The 16,712-nt window shown below is 36.5% G+C and overlaps 2 protein-coding genes across 11 annotated transcripts; both read right to left on the bottom strand.

Annotated features, from left to right (window-relative positions):
* Window positions 1–1,003: 1,003 nt before the first annotated feature.
* Window positions 1,004–7,975, bottom strand: LOC112276398 (BTB/POZ domain-containing protein At3g05675). 9 transcript variants are annotated; one of them, XR_016500787.1, is made up of 7 exons: window positions 6,000–7,625; window positions 5,725–5,760; window positions 4,518–5,526; window positions 3,746–4,356; window positions 3,438–3,547; window positions 2,176–2,497; window positions 1,004–1,359 (listed from the first exon to the last, which is right to left on the bottom strand). XR_016500787.1 is itself a non-coding variant. In XM_024507674.3 (7 exons), exons 4-7 carry the CDS (start codon window positions 5,298–5,300, stop codon window positions 2,388–2,390), a joined length of 1,614 nt encoding a protein of 537 aa, XP_024363442.1. In that variant the 5' UTR covers window positions 5,301–5,526; window positions 5,725–5,760; window positions 6,000–6,175; window positions 6,819–7,975; the 3' UTR covers window positions 1,004–2,387. The 9 variants fall into 9 exon arrangements, 8 of the variants coding, with proteins under 8 accessions (XP_024363442.1, XP_090103380.1, XP_090103381.1 ...); XM_024507674.3 differs by having other exon boundaries at window positions 1,004–2,497; window positions 6,000–6,175; window positions 6,819–7,975; XM_090247254.1 differs by lacking the exon at window positions 1,004–1,359 and having other exon boundaries at window positions 1,625–2,497; window positions 6,000–6,162; window positions 6,819–7,349.
* A 4,987-nt stretch (window positions 7,976–12,962) lies between these two features.
* Window positions 12,963–16,430, bottom strand: LOC112276360 (uncharacterized). Of its 2 annotated transcripts, none has more exons than XM_090246896.1 (6): window positions 16,064–16,430; window positions 15,531–15,722; window positions 14,983–15,099; window positions 14,431–14,580; window positions 14,141–14,199; window positions 12,963–13,527 (listed from the first exon to the last, which is right to left on the bottom strand). In XM_090246896.1, exons 1-6 carry the CDS (start codon window positions 16,250–16,252, stop codon window positions 13,509–13,511), a joined length of 726 nt encoding a protein of 241 aa, XP_090103022.1. In that variant the 5' UTR covers window positions 16,253–16,430; the 3' UTR covers window positions 12,963–13,508. The 2 variants fall into 2 exon arrangements, with proteins under 2 accessions (XP_090103022.1, XP_024363373.1); XM_024507605.3 differs by lacking the exon at window positions 12,963–13,527 and adding an exon at window positions 13,678–14,037.
* Window positions 16,431–16,712: the final 282 nt, after the last annotated feature.

Here is a 16,712-nt window from a genome sequence, read left to right on the forward strand (position 1 = left end):
ATTTTAAAAAAATAAGAACAATAATAAAAAAAAATTTATATTTTGTATGTTTTAACTTTTAATTGTTAATGAAATTTTGATTGACTTTATTTAGTCTCATTATAAAGATCAAATCAAGAAAAAATACATATTAGATTGGAAGAAAAAAAGGTTATATATATATATATTCTTTCAAAGAAGAATAGAATTTTTATAAAAAGATAATGTTTTAAAAAATTTAGAGACACTAAAATTTTATTAAGTAACATAGAAGAATAAAAAGAAATATAAAAAACTATTTTAAAAAAATAATTGCAAAAATAAGAAATAAGCCAATTTAATACAATTCTTTTATATAATTAAAAAAGTGATTCAAATAGTACATTAATTTTATTTTCTTATTTTTACTTTAATAAATAAATTTTATGTAAGGTTTAAAAAGAATATTAGAGAATAAAAGTCTTTAAAAAAACATATGTAGAAACTCGAAGAATACTATAATATTTTGTAAAAACTAAGCTATTTGAGAATATTTTAGAAGAATTTTGTAACTTAATATTAATATTTTAACAAGTAGCTTTGTGTTTATTTAAGTAGATTAAGTTTAATTGTATGAATTTATGGTTGTTGAAAGCAATACTTTAGGATCTATATAAAAGTAGGTTGTAGGATTAAAGGATTATGATTCTTGCATCTTTAAAAATTTTAATTGTTTTATAATTATTTACATCTAGTTCTTTTGCTTGCTATTAAAATAAAATCTTAACTATATTAGATTATTTTTTATTGCATAAAAAATATAAATATGTATGATTAGAATATAATATTTTTTAATTTATATAATCTATTTAAATTTCAAAACTCTTACTACTAATAAAACTCTCATCTATTTTGTAATACTACTAGTTAATATTCTTGCAATTGTTTTATTTCTCATCTAATATTTTTCCAATCTATAGGAGGGTGTCTCCATGTAGATTGTTTGACCAAATGTTTCTGTAACAAAATTGTAACTTTGTAATAGTTTAAAAACCTAAGCTTGAAATATATATACATTACTATTGTGGTCCAATAATCATATATACACACAACAATGTGAGCATTGATGATGTAGTACCCTTTACCAATGCTTCTACCCTCTTCTTTTAACTGATTACTCCATTGATCAAATGCTATTCCATGAGTCTTCTTCCAATAAAACAAACAACAATTATAAAAATGTCGCGGTAAAGCACACTGCTTTATGTCCGATTTTCTGTCTGCCCGAGTTTAGGACACATACCACCAAGTTCTCGTCTGAAGACACCCTAATTTTCAGGAAACCCTAATTAGGACAGAGGATGCCCCGTTTCCAACCCGAGCAGTGCAGATCTGCCGCAACTGCGAGGAAAAGAAAACACACCTGGTAGAGTTAAGAGAATGCTTAAAATCATGTCGGAATTGAGTAGTGACAGGAAATATACCATATCGAATCGCATTGCAATTGCACAGAGGCATGAAGATGTCACGTCGCATAGGGTCGTCCCATTGCAAGAAGCTGCGCAGCTCCCTTTGAATCAGCTGTAAAGCGAGGGACGGCCCACGGGAGAATCAGATATTGTTCTATTCCAATGGTGGGCGAGACTTAGTAGACGAGACGAGGATATGACAGAAGTGCTTATTACAACAACTGAGTAGTGAGCCTGAACTACCGACGCGTTTCGCGTGCCCATCCCTGCCTTTGCTGCCCTCTCGATGAAAGACCAGACCCGTGCTTGAGAATATTGATTCTCATTTTCCACTCCAACCCTGTATTCTTCGTGCACAGAAACCTCTCTTAATTCGCCGACAGGGTCCTGAAATTTAGCCTCAAGCTCAATAGGAACATCATACGAACGCCGCAATCAGCTCTAAACTTATACTAATACCATTTGAGATCTTTTATGATAAGCGGAGAGTGACTGATTGATTTGAAAGCAAACGAGTAATGCTGACAATTGGCATCTACAAAAATGCTAGCAGTGAAGACTGCTTAGTTGTAGTCATGGGTAGGAGGAATATGGAAGCTTTTTAACACAATCTGGGAATAGCCTTTGCCACATCATCTGGGTCCTTGTTGTTGATATTTCGGTTCGGTTAAGGTGCGGATTCTCTTCGTGATTAGAATATATTTCCGAAGCTATCAGTCCAAAAACATATACGCTGCACTTTATTCACCTGTAATGGCCCAAGACAAGCATGACCTCGCAGGTCGGTTGCTGTGGGTGAGCAGAGGCGCTGGGTGACAAGGCGCTGGGTGCTTCTGATAAATTCCGATGCCTCCAGAACTTTGCGTCAGTTGCTGCAATTTGGACCATAGGTGCAGGTTTCCGTGGAGGATGATCTTAGACGCAGTCATTAGCACTACTTTAGTAATCTGATCGCACAGATCATCGAGGTCGCAACCTCTTGTGCTCTACAGATTCATGCAGTACACAGTTTGCATACGACTCGGATCCTGATCTTGTTGAACCCCAGTTGCGGCCGTAGGGAAACTGGCCTGAAAATCATGCAGACTATTGATTGTTAAAATGCAGAAGAATCTGTACACGAGGAGCCGCCAGAGGAAGAACTGTTGAAATAGGAGGGATGGGCAGCTGACTTATTTGACCTGTAGTTCAGGGGTTTCCGAACTTGGTTTACAGATTGACTGTGTTGTAATATTGAAAGAAGCAAGTATTAGTTCATCCTCCGCAGATTCTATTTGTTAAGTCTACCCTTGATAATTTTTGCAATTTACTCATCAGCAATGGCAACATAACTGCCTTCAGGACTCTGTAAAAGTCAGTTTTAAAGAACTGCAATGGCTTATGGCCCACGGTCAGGCGAAAACGTGCTAAGCAGGAATTCCCAGTCAGTGGAGACTTCTGTGATACTGACGAATGGGCATCAAGTTAGGACATCAACTTATCCATTCAGGAATATTTGAGAGATCCACCTTGCAAGTTTCCTGCCAAAGATACTTCATCTTTAATACAGAAATGCAGGTTCTAGTAGTGAATTCGAATATTGGTGCATACGACAACACCTTCGCTGATACACTTTGATCTTCTGGAGAGAAAGTTGCTTCCGTAATAACAATTTCCATATATTGTGCATTAAGACACGGACATGAATGTATGAATACTTCAATGCAAAGGACTTGCGGCAATCAACAACCTAAAACTGACAGAGATAGTCAGAGTTAATACACAACTGAAATGCAAATATAACAGAAAAGAACAATTTAAAGTGAAATGGCGAAATCGAAAAACAATCTGTCGCATGCTCGCGGAAAGAATCTAATGATACAAGCCAAAGCAAATATGGTAATCACCCACATTTAGAGCATTCAAATAATAAATAGAAAGAAGAAGATGGGAGGTAAAAGAAGAGAGCAAGCATCTATCGACGGGAGGCTTGAAGCAGCAGCATTGCAAGGAATAGACTTCATGATATACCTCCACTGCTAATAGCATTTGCACTCTTGGGTGTCTCAATACTCAACCGCCGCTTGGCAGCTTTTGTTCGAAAGCACCACACCTCGAAAGCCTCGCTCAGATCCGGAAACCTGTCCACAATAAAGGAAACCGTTCCAGTTCGTTATGTGTGCACAAAATGTGAGTACCATAAGGAGCCACAACAGGTGTCAGGACAAGTCACTGAAAACAACAACAAACATCTCTTGGTAACTCATTGTTAATACTGACGGAGGAATAACTGCAACTATACAAGGGCAAGGGCATGGGTTCTCTTGACACTGGCTTACCTGGCGTGATCCCATCGAAGCCAGTCGGCCAATATTTCAGCTTGATCAACGGAGGGCAACGACAACACAAGAGACACAAGAGCATTTTCAATGCTTTGACACAAATCCATATCCATTTCCATGGCTATTTTCTCCCCTGCGAAAAGAGTGTCCAGTATAGGCTTCGTCTCGCAGATGAAAGGTAGCCACACTTTAACCAGCTGGGTGCGCTTATTGGCAGTGAGGATTACATTCCCATAGCCCACTGCCTTAAGAACGGTTGCAGTGATCTCCACAACATGCAGTTTGGTGTTCCAAAAGGCATCTCGTAGCTTGTCGCTGTTCAAGGCCAGCGTCACGTCACTTGAAGCCTCGACCCAAAGCTCCACGAAGTCGGAGATAAGCCCTACTTGAGGAAGCATGCGCCAGGCCCACACAAGATCAGAGATCTTTTCCAGGATGGCCTTCTCAGCAACCTCCAAGTTCTCTGGGATTGAATTAGTGACGAGGGCACTAAGCCCATCTTTGAATTCTCCGTAAAGCTTCAGAAAGTGCTTCTTGAGCTCGGCTTTGAGATTGTCGTCCGCTATGAGCAATGGGGCATCATCATCCTCCTCTAGCATATATTCAACCTACAAAACGTGGGAAAGTTCAAATGGTAACCAGGAACTCAACATATAAATATCAATGCAGACCATCCAGATCTCATCATGCACCGACATGTACAGAAAGGAAAGCACGATACAGTCCCTTGGATACATTTGTATCGATTACACAAACAGCATGAACCTACCTGTTCCTGAGCAGCTACTTTCAGATCACTCGGAAGCTTTTCAAGGTTGTTGGATCCGCTCTCTGACAAGGTAGCCATGTGCACTGCAGACAGGAATACATTCCGAATCGACGCCGTGTCCACTGGCTGCAACCGAGCCAAAATGGGCTCAACTTTTGCTCCAAGCCCCGCCACCAGTTTGTGCGTCGAGCTCATGATCGCCGGCAATGCCTTCAGAATCTCCTCTTCCTCGCTCTCTTCCCACGGCACAGCCTCCAAGTAAAGAGCACATTTAGATGCAATAGCATCGCACCCGAGCTTGGTGGCCACTTTTAACATGCCGAGCGCATTCTTCACGCTGTGCCACATGTCCCCGACCGGCTCCTCGAGGTTTGAATACAGCATGCGCAGCAAATTGACATGGTGATCGATGTCGCTCTCAATGCAGATGACTTCAACGCAGTTGCGAGAATCCAGAAGGTGGTATGTCGGCCAATCGTCTGAGAGCCGGACTGCAAAGTACTTACTCTTTGCACAGAGTATCTCAGAGTGTGAGTAGAACCAGTCATCACGGCCATGAACCGTGCGTAACCTGACAATCACGTCGCTTGTAGCGCGCTCGCCGAGCTTGCAAGAGTAGCTAAAGACGTTGGATGGGGGCTCGACTTCAGTTATCTCCCCTTTCGCCATCGGCAATGGGTTAGAGGTGTGCTGCAAGGTGCAACGTAGCGAATCGGCGAGGATTTCTGGCAAGGATGCTTGATTGATGTTGCTCTCATACGCACCGACGCTAACAGTTGCCATCCAAACAAAGGTTTCGAAGAATCTTCAGCGAGTTCTGCATGATCAGGTCGACAGCCAATTTTGTTCTCACATGGCGCAAACGTTACTACTGGACATCTTGCTCGTGGAAGAGTCTATATCAGACGCTGGCACAGAGGAGGGACATGAGTCAAGAACTTTAAGGCGACATAAGGAGCGTCTCAGTTGTCTCCACATGCTTGCAGCTGCTCATATTAACTGTTCATCACTGACAAAAATCAATCACCTAACCATGTCAGCATCGTTGAAATTGTAATTCATTGATAAGGGGGAAAAAAAACTTTCAGAAGCGAATTTCGACCTTGAAAGAAACTAACAAGGATCCTCGATCAGTATCTCTTCTAGCATTGTACAATAACAACGAATTAATCATTTCGGAATTCCGTGAGATCCCAGTTGAGCGCACCTCCGATCACACCATGTAGCGTTCTGAGCGCCGTCCCTACATCATTAGCAAATAAATCCTCTGTTAAATTTAGATTACAAAAATATCATTATTCTATTCAAAAGATATACAAGCTATCTTAAAAACAGGAAAGCCCACTCTTGTCCGAGTGATTCACTTATGGATCATACCCACCGACATTAGAAAATATGGGTATGTCTGAAATCTTGTAAGCCGATTCCAAAGTGATGAAGTGAGACAAGCAAGAGAGCTTCAGAGTTGAATTTAAGGCGTACAGGTTGACGTGAATGAAAGAAGGACCCAGCTTGGGCCGTCCTCGCGACTCGCTTGCCGGCATTCTCAGGTCTTTCCCCTGACACTAGTTGGAGGGTGACCTTGCCTGACGAGCATTTTCACATGAAACTGCCCTCTGCCTACCGTCAAAACTGTTCAATGATGCTGAACTCCCCCCCTGACATCGTCAAAACTTTCGATAACATTATAGGAAAGCGAAACCAGAGACACTACGCCTCAACAAACCAGGTCAAGTCAAGCCATCGGCACTCACAAAACTTCAAATTTATTTTTAAATTGATGATATTTGTGAGGCACTTCAGCTTTGAAGAGCAAAATTGCCCCACACAGCAAGAAACATGATGATTCCATCTACACGATTGCTCAATCAAAAAACTGGCCACGGTATAGATGCTTACAAGATGCTGACTACATCCCCCCCCCCCCAGAGAAAAAGCCGAACGAAATCCAGAACAATGGCCAAGTTCATGATTGGATCTGCTCTTATTCAAAAGAAACTTCATATGTTGACTATACTCATTCTCAGATTCATTCCACACATTCAACCATATGATCCGCAATCCAAACTTACTAAAAGCAAATAAGCACCCCCAAAAATCACACGAAATAGAAGATCGACTCCACAGCTCACAAACCATTGCTGTAAATCTCAAACACGAAAGTGTTATTTGAGAGCACACACACACATACACATACCCACACACACACACATCCACACCAGACAACCAAAAATAAGACCAAAATCACAACCAGGAGGATCGCTTGACTCGGCCCAATATTGCTTAAATCATCCACCTTACCTTGAATGTAGAATCAAGCAATCACAGGGACACTCCCTTCACAAACTCAGAATAAAACCAACACTTCGTGTATCCTCCTCTATCTGTCTCATCCAACGCCAGCCCATAGAGATCCTCCCCAATGAACACTCAACCCCACCCTCTGATGTTCGCTAACACAGACCCCGGCTTGAAGCTGACCTTTTCCAACACACTCCCCTGTCAAAGCAACGGCTACCCAAAATCACGCAACCGGCATCGGCATCATCCATCTCTACTTAGAGAAGAATCTGCGTCTGCAAGGACGTAGGGCAGAGGAGCAGGAAAACACACTCCAGTGAGGTGTTTCAGGCTGGCCACTAATCTTTCCCCGACGACCTGCGAACTAGTGATAGTGGTGCAATGAAGATCATGCTAACAAACGCAAGTGGCGACCTCCCTGTGCTGAGGTTTGGACTGCTGTGTCTTGGAAACCAGATGGAAAAAAGGAGGATTCTGGCCAGACATGTCAGAAAGGGAAGATACTTTGAGGCAAATGGATAGGCAGCCAGCCACAAAGCAAATTGACCTCGTAAAGCTCAAAAGCTTCATTACGCTATAGGGGCTTGACTCAACTTCAGCATGAGTGACAGGGCTGAATGGTGGGATCTTTCCCTAAAAATCGATCCCAGCGAAGCGAGGAATCGACGGCGCAGGAAAGCCTCAAGGCACTCTCATTCAGTAAGCTTGATTTCCCCTTTTCCTCCCCTCTTGCACCATTCTTTCTTTCAGATACTTCTTCCTCATCTTCTGCTGCTATTGTTCCGCACACACCACTGTTGATTGGCAGAAATCCTCACCTCGGCAACACGTCACCAAAAACGAATTGACTGGAGTAGTAAAAATAAATAAATAAATAAATAACTTCAGCTCCTCTTGCACGACCCTCTCGCCAGTTCAAAGCAACCCGTGGTAAAGCAACTTGCCAGCAACGGACCCTAGTTTGTCTCTCACACCATGACCTCATCAAGCACTAAACTTGCGGTGCATGCCAGGTTTAGCATAGTTTTTTGTTTTTGTTTTTGTATTTGTCTTCCTGTGGGGTTTGCTATGTTGCTCACAACTGCGTAACCAACACCCACACTTTTGTATGAAAAACCCAAAGTACACCCACATATTTCCACATGAGCAGAAGAAGAAGCAGGAGTATTGGAAAGGAGTTGTGCCTCCATTACGTCTTCTACCACCACCATCGGCACCGAATCCATCACAGCGATGCTTTGGGGGAGGATAAACTCATCGACATCGTCGCCTGAAATCCCGGTCTGGAAATGGTCAGTCGGGCAGTTTCTTTGCAGCTCCGCCGATGCTTGCCACACTTGCTTGGTCGATAACTACGACACTCTGGATCCATCCAGCACCGACACGCGGTGGGATCCTGGTGCCGCAGCCCCGCGGTGCTGGCAGAGATCGTAGTGTCGGTGACAATCCCCCCACCCCACTTGCATATTAGGGCTTGCTTCATAATCTTTTGTGTAGTTTTTTAAGGGAATGTTAAATAGATCCATGTTTTTACGAAATCGACTCACCTTTGATAATGATAAAGAATATGATTATCATGACAAATGTGGTTGGTTTTTATATGATTATCATGACGAATGTGGTTGGTTTTTATTGGTTGCAAATCTAATAGTGGATAAATGAATCTAAAATTATTATTGTTATTTGATGGTTAGGATGGGTGGGTTGATTTAGTAAAACTTGGATCCATTTAATACTCTGCCTTTTTAAATCAAAGTAAAGGTCCATGAATACAAGTTATGGTTGGTGATAAGGTCATATGGCGTTAAGCTTGAATGCATATGTTGGTCACTGCTCATGAAGGTGGGTAGTAATTTAAAAATAAATAAATAAATAAAATATTTTATGTAATAAAATATCAATTAAAAAAAGAGTTTCAATAAAATTGTGTTACTTGCAATATGTGTATTAAAATAATATTTTTTCATAAATTTATTTGTTTTACGTAAAACATTGTACTCTTAGAGAAGTGGCTGTTGTTGCATCTCTTGAGTGCATGGATTTCTTTTCATAAACTATTTTACTTGTATCAACGATTTTGGTTCAATGAACTTAATTTACATTGAGTTTGAATAATACAACTGATGAAAGAAGTAAATTAAGGAAGAGTAATTAGAGTATGTAATTTCTATTGTTGATGGTTATATTTATAGATGGGTTGCATAATGGTGCATTTATAAATTTGGTTACGTCATTATTACAATATTTGTTATTAATAGTCTATTTAATAATAGATTTTAATCATTTTTATATGTTTTTTTAAAATTGTGTCTTGATTGTTATGTTTTTTTACAAACTAAGTTTATATAACTCAAGTTGATGCAATAGACAAGGTTACCTTGGTTAGCAATCTCTTTTGGTGATTAATGGCCACAATAAATGCAACATTATTACAATCATCTAATTTAAATAATGTTCTTGAATCATTCATAGTCTCTAAAAACCATTTAAAATATAATGATTCTTTCACAAATTTAGTGTCATTTTTTATCAAACCAATATTTATCTATCTATCTATCTATCTATCTATCTATCTATCTATCTATGTATATATATATATATATATATATATAAACATATCAAATTTATTTTTATTTTTAAATATATAGTTTTTTAGTAACATAACAAAGTATCTATCTTATAGAAGCATCATTCTTCTTAAATAAATTAAAAGAATGTATAATCAATAAATAAATAATTTACATACAAAAATATATGAATTGTAATAATTTGATATTATCTTACATGAAGTTAACTATGCAATATAATATAACCATGTTTATGCATACATACAAACAAAAAATATTTATAACAATTACAAAGTTTTAGCAAATCTTGATTAATATTCAAGCCAATTTAAGATAAATATTAATAATTCTTGCAATTGTATAATGTAAGAAAAGATGATTATTTTGGAAAAAAATATATTATGTAATATTTTCTATTATTATTACAAAAGAACTTAAGGCAAGTATGCTTGATACACTTAATAGAACAAGGTTATAATTTTGTAGTTTTGTACAAGTCAAATTATACTTATATCTATGTTTTTTTCAATATCTCAATGGAATTAATCAAGTGGACGTTTGACAACTTTATTATTTAATACCTAATTTTTAATTGCACTGTTAATGGAGTAGAATTTGTAGCTTTTATAAATATTCAATATATTTGTGGAAACATTCATGTAGAAATAGTGATTAGTAAACTGTGGAAAAGACAAAAATTCAATTCTTTCAACAATAGTCGCATTTTACTATTATATGTAGTGTTATGTTTTTAATATGAAATGAAGGATATTGTAAATTTTTTATTACTTAAACAATAAAAAAAATACACAATAAAAAAATATATATTGAATTATCTACTTATAATAATTGACTAGTTTTAATATATAAATAATAAATAATAAAATTAGAAAATATATTATAGTATTGTGTTAGCTTCTATAAATTGTAAGAGTTAGTTCCAAACATAATAAGTTGATACTGCTCAATTTAAGAACACTAAGACTATAAAATTGTGAAAAAAATCATTTAAAAAAAATATCTTCCATTGTAGAAAGTTAGGTTATACTGCATAATATTTTTTTATTATAAAATTGATTGGAGTTAAGATGTAAGAAATCAGATTAGATACTAAAATAAAATAATGCAAATAATAAATGGATGTTTGTAAAAAGAACCATGCAACTAGATATCATCAATTATCAATCATCAAACATAAGTTAAATCATATCCCACATTTCACTTCCAATTTATTACATATGTCAATATTTGATATAAAGTTGAAGTATCTTCTAATTTATGCATAAAAAAATGAAAGAATTAATCTATCCGTTTTTTAAAATTTATTATGATCATATATGACCTTAAATATACTTTTCATTGTAACTAAATTTATGTGCATGTAGAGAAGGACCAAAGCCCAAGATTATTTATATTTTTACATTGATAACCAACCTAGTTTCTATTTATTAAGTACACAATACAAATATATTCTTCAAAAATATTTTTTAATTTATAGTAAATAAATACTATTATTTATTTATTTATTATTTGATATTATTTCAGAAAATTAATTTCTTCCCACAATCCTTTCTAGCTTAATGTCCCCTCTTATGCATTATTCAAACATGACAATGAAATGTTCTGTACCAAAAACAAAGTTGACTAACAAATCCATCCACTAATTAATCTAAACAAAGAACTAAAAGAAAAAAAAATCATCCATGGATGATAACAAGTGTCAACACTCAGAACCCAATTTAGCAAATAAATAAATAAATAAATAAACCAACAGGTCACAATCCATCCTAAATTCACCCATCTATACAGTCAATCATCCCTCCTATGGATCCACACAAATGATTCTATTGAGTACATTTATTTTTTTATTTTTAAGAAATGACCAATTAGAGAGTCGATTAACTTAAAGAGATTCTTATATTCAATTGCTTGGAACCATATGCTTAGAAGAGTGTAAATTTGATTAATGTCCATTTCTTTGCATTTATATCCCATTGGATTGCACTTCTAACTTATTGATGTTGGCAACATTATATATATATTGGTTAGCATTGCAAGAAGCTTTTGAAGTATTTGGAGAGATGATGTGGCAAAATTTGGGACTTTCACACCTACAGATGAAGAAGAATTTAAGTTTTGTAAGACAAACCTTTGTTGGGCACAGTGTAAAGAAAATAATAGTTTAGATTAAAGTGAAAAAGAGATACATATCCCTATATTGTGGCATCAAGCATTTATAATATGTTGATGATTGGAAATATATATATATATATATATATATGTATACACCCATAAGTATATTACCTTAAAAATTACCATAAAATAATTATCATTTTATGAATTTAAGTATTATAAATTAGACAAAAATCCAAACACAAGTTTATTAAGATATAAATTTGGATTTATTTTGGATTATTAATTCAGATAATAAATTCTCAAAAAAGATCAAAGCCTAAGATTATTTAAATATTCATTTATTTTTTCGGAAGTAAAAGTTTTATATTATTTTATAGATTATAATAAATTCAAAAAATTACAAATTTTTATATCAAATTTATTAATATGCATTAATTTATAATGTTAAAAAATACAATATATATACATATATGTATGTATGTATGTATGTATGTATGTATTCACATTTTTTCTTAAGGTATAATTATTTAAGAATATTAAATTTAGAAGTTGATTTTTTAATAATTTTATTAAAGATAATGTTTTTATTTCTTATTGTATTGACATTAGTTCATAACAACAATTATATAGTAATACTTTATGATCCCAAAACTACTTTGAATACATACATATTATATAGCTATTTTTTAACTTTTAAGTTTTTATTTAAAATACATATTATGTTAGTGATATATAAGTGGATTACTATGATAATTTTATTCAAGTTAATTAGTTGAAATGTGGAAGCTCTACTTATTTGGCTTTATACTTTAAAAAATAAGTAGAAATCCTTAGAAAAAATAATATAGTAGAGTAATTTTTTTTCCTATATGACATAAATAGTATTGATCCTAAATATTTCCATTATATCCATCTCAAGAGGTGGTTCTTAGAGAATTTCAAGAAGTTGACAAAAATTATTAAAAACATTATTAAAAAATAAAACATCATATATATATATATATATATATATATATATATATATAATTGTTCAAATTAAGAAATAAATTCACATATTTAAATCTATAATAAAATAATGATTTTTTTTAATTTTATGATTATTTCTCACTATATACTATGTACAAAGGCCAATGCCTCTAAAAGAGGGGTTCTATTTATCATGTAAAGAACTTGGTAAGGTTCTTAATTATAACATTTGAAAGTGGGTTTTTATGTGTAAGACCATACTAAGAGAGAGGTTGAGAGGCCACAACTTTTAAAGCTTGTAATTAGTTGAAATTGAGAACCTTGGTTGATTTTATACTTACAAAAATTAGCCAAGTAGCTATAAAAAAGAAAAATAAGGTTTTCTACTTGAATAGTGTTATCTAATGGAATTTAAGTTATATTTGGTATATAGAGGTAGTTTTCATAAAAATTTAAAAATTCATATTAAAGACTGTTAAAAATAATAATAATATATATATATATATATATATATATGTACATTCATTTTATGTCTATTTTATGATTTCTTCTTTCTTTATACTATTTCCAAAAGCTAAGGCTTTTAAATGAGATTTTTTTTATTAAACAAAGGACCTGTATAAAACTTTTGAATAATGATTTTAAAAGTGGGATTCTTGATTCAAAAACTCCCTAAATTTAAGTCGGAAATTAATTTAGGAACCTTTCTATTGGTTAAATCAATATAACATATATGATTTACAAACACTTCTACTAACCACGTTCATTCACTAAAATTGAGAAAAGAATGCCTCCACTTCTTTTAATTTTGTCATATATTTCTGAACTCATTACCTATCCATATTCTGTTTTTGATCGATTTGGAAGAAATGGCAGAAAGCATGTGAGTAGCAAGAATGTACACATCTAAGATATTTATTTAGAGTGTACTGGGATGATTGTTACCAAGAAAATCTCAGGTTCCATTAAAAGCTTCTTACGTTGTCCATTTTGTGTGCGTCATTTTCCAGAAACCTAAGTTTCAAAGAGTACTCGAGGCTCTGATAATGTCAATTTTTTTTGTCAGATGCTGACTCTCAAAATTTCTTGTATAACAAAAGGCAACAAACTGATTGATTAAATGTTGGCGAACTTAAAATCCGCCCACACACTCCACAGAAATCTGAAAAACATTCAGAAACAACCAAAACTTCCCAGGACAATCAGAACAGTTGATATCATAAGCATTCAATGCTTATTAAAGTGTCCACAAGATTTCCTGTAGAGTGGGGCTTCAGATGCTTGAAGAAAGAATTGACTGTGTTCCACAACACTACTCTCTCAACGACAGCATGTTCAAATGCTCAATTACATATGTGATAATCATTTTCGAAGTTGACTCCCTCACGATTTCAACACTACAATACACCATCTGTCAATCTAGGTAGAAAAGAGTAACTATTTTGCGCATGTTTTTAGCTTCACTACAAGTCTCCATGAGTAAATTACTATCATGAAAGGCAAAGCATATAACTTGTTGCACATGTGATATAATGTCCATGTTGCATAGTCTGCATACAAATCGAAGCACAGAGTCAAAGATGCATCTTCCATCGAGTTATTTCATAGTAATTGAAAAGTCCAGAGACTGAAAAAATAGAAAATAAACACTACCTGCTAGCTTCAATCAACGGCAAGTGATCATTGTGAGGCATCTCCACAACATTTTTAACCTGGCATGCGTCAACATCAAAAAACGAGAATAGAAGTCATTCAGCTGTTCAAAAATTCTTCACACTAGAAACTAAGCGTTTCTATGCAAAAGCCCATCACTTAAGAAATTGCTGATTATAATAAGGTAACAAGACCACTGTGAAGTGCCAGATCCAAGACATGTGGTTGCACCATAAATGTAAGATCCGCGAGAGGCTAACTACAAATTTTGACACGAAAACAGACCATACCTTCGATAACAGATCTTGGCTCTCAGCTGGTTGTCTCTTTAAGCTCTGAGGTAGAATTACAGTAAGGAGGTCTGGTCTTTCAGCTCTCAATGCTCCCCTTATAACAGCTGCGTTTGTTCCCGCTGCTCCTGATGTATAAATGTGATTTTTCTAAAACGAAGAGAAGAGTTAAATATGGTCTAGCACTGAAGTTGAAGAAGGTTGTGAAACTGTGATTACGATATCATGACAGTAGAACTCTGATTCGTATGATGATCCATAACACTGATGGCACATGAGAGTCTCGGAAAGTGAAAAGAGAGGAATACGAAATATCGCCTAATATTCAGCGTGCGCAATGCTCGAACCATTTAACTTCAGCTGAAATGATTGCAGGCCTCTTCAACACAACGCTCAAAGTGAAAGAGGATTACACTGTACAATGATTACTACAAAAAACTTACAACTTTTTAAATGCGGAGGAAGAAATCAACCTTGATTGTCAATGCTAAGATTCAAACAAATAAAAACAGACAGCATTCGTACAGCTGGAAACATGACATACATACTCACCGTGATAACCATCGCATAACTAAGAATCTCAATGAGTTGCTGGTGCATGAACCCCATATTCCGAGTACCAAAAAACCCTATAGCCCTTGGTCCATTCTGCTGAATGGCTAGAAGCTCCTGAAAAAACACAGCAGCTGTAGCTTGTTAACAAAGAAACAAGCCAAATACGTAGTGCAGCGCACAAACACCCTAAAAGTCTTGATCTTCATAAAACCTTGTGGTTTAAGTTCTCGTATTGGTGTCATAAACTTCTAACCACAACTCGCAAAGGAAATTAGCGCAACAACAGCAATTTACAATCTGATCCCTGCAGCCTTGCAACGTGGATCAGACTGCAATGTATTGCACAACCCAGAGAAGGATTTTCGCTACACACATACAAAATAGATATACTACATATTTTGTGAGTGAACAGTCTTTGAGGCTCACTTGCTTCGCGGATCTCACACCTAAAATTCTAGAGTTTGGGGTTATTATCTACAAGTTTGGAACACTAGGACAAGAAAAAGATCTCCAGATTTAACATCGAACGAGACGAAAGTACAGACCTGCAAGTAATCTAAATCTGGAGTGGCCTTGTACTCTGTTTGTACAGTTTGTGTGCCCTGAGTGACAGCCTCGGCTTGCGTGGGAAGATCGTCACCAAAGGCATAAGCTCTCCAAGATTCATTCTGTCGCCTACTGTCATCGAAATTCTGAACCACGCCTTCACCTCCTTGCGCACGGCATTCCACATGCCCCTACCGAATTCCACCACAAATAAACCAATCATCAGCACAAAGCTTCTCAGGAACGAATCAACACTGGTCGTTTCATCTCTCCGTATCTGTCACACGGAATACAATAGCAAGCAATCACGACTTCTATCCTTCCTGGATTCAATACTAGCGCACAGACACACCCTATGGAAGTTTACTAAACCCATCCTTCACTACGCATCCCATCAAAGCACACGCATAACACCAGATTCCATTCAAATCTCACACATACACAAGCCCCCCTTCCTTGCGCGCAATCAACCAAGCCAAACCAATGCTAAAAAACAGAGAATTCCAATTGCAGCCCGAGAAGAAACCATTACCCGTGGCCGCGACCACGACGTTCTCCCCGACATTTCCACCCATCGCCTCCTCACGCTTCCACACGGCCTGGGCCCGCCGGCTAGGAAGCGGGACACTGAAGTGGAGGCCGAGGAGCACGAGGGGATACAATGCGACGGCGCATTCGCAGCGGCAACAAAAGGGGGCCTGCACAGCCCCAGCGAGGGCATGATAGCTTCAATTCCTGGAGAAAACTAGGCAAAATTTCACGCTACTCTCTCGCTCGTGGCAACTATCTGCGTGACTCCCCCGAACCCGAACGAGCTCCAACTAAACCTGGAGAATGCGTGCAACAACGAAAGGATGCCGGAAAAAAAAAAAACCACAGTTCAGATAGAAAAACGGACCAGTTGCCAACACGAGGAGGATCACAAGCCCCTTCCCTTCCCATACCCTCCCCCCCCCCCCCTCACTTAATCACACTCACTGATCAAACTCACATAATCATCTCACTAATCACTTTCACTAATTATATTCACTAATCACTTTCACTAATCTTCTCACTAATTACACTCACTAATGGTCTCACTATTGTTTTTCTCACTAATCGTGTCACGGTGAAACCTCTTACCCGTAGTTAGGCTGGCCTCCATTTGTGGGGGCCTCAGTGCCTAATCCCGACTAGCTTGG

This window comes from Physcomitrium patens, chromosome 24 (genome assembly GCF_059467195.1).
Source record: "Physcomitrium patens ecotype Gransden chromosome 24, ASM5946719v1, whole genome shotgun sequence".
In the NCBI taxonomy this organism is placed as follows: Eukaryota; Viridiplantae; Streptophyta; class Bryopsida; order Funariales; family Funariaceae; genus Physcomitrium; species Physcomitrium patens.

Coding starts and splice junctions, on each gene's coding strand:
- LOC112276398 (XM_024507674.3), bottom strand. CDS start 5,300: ATGGCAACTGTTAGCGTCGGTGCGTATGAGAGCAACATCAATCAAGCA. Junction 4,357..4,517: donor AAGTAGCTGCTCAGGAACAG/GTAGGTTCATGC, acceptor CACGTTTTGTAG/GTTGAATATATGCTAGAGGA. Junction 3,548..3,745: donor CTTCGATGGGATCACGCCAG/GTAAGCCAGTGT, acceptor TATTGTGGACAG/GTTTCCGGATCTGAGCGAGG.
- LOC112276360 (XM_024507605.3), bottom strand. CDS start 16,252: ATGCCCTCGCTGGGGCTGTGCAGGCCCCCTTTTGTTGCCGCTGCGAAT. Junction 14,200..14,430: donor GCCAAGATCTGTTATCGAAG/GTATGGTCTGTT, acceptor GACGCATGCCAG/GTTAAAAATGTTGTGGAGAT. Junction 14,038..14,140: donor CCGTTGATTGAAGCTAGCAG/GTAGTGTTTATT, acceptor ATTTGTATGCAG/ACTATGCAACATGGACATTA.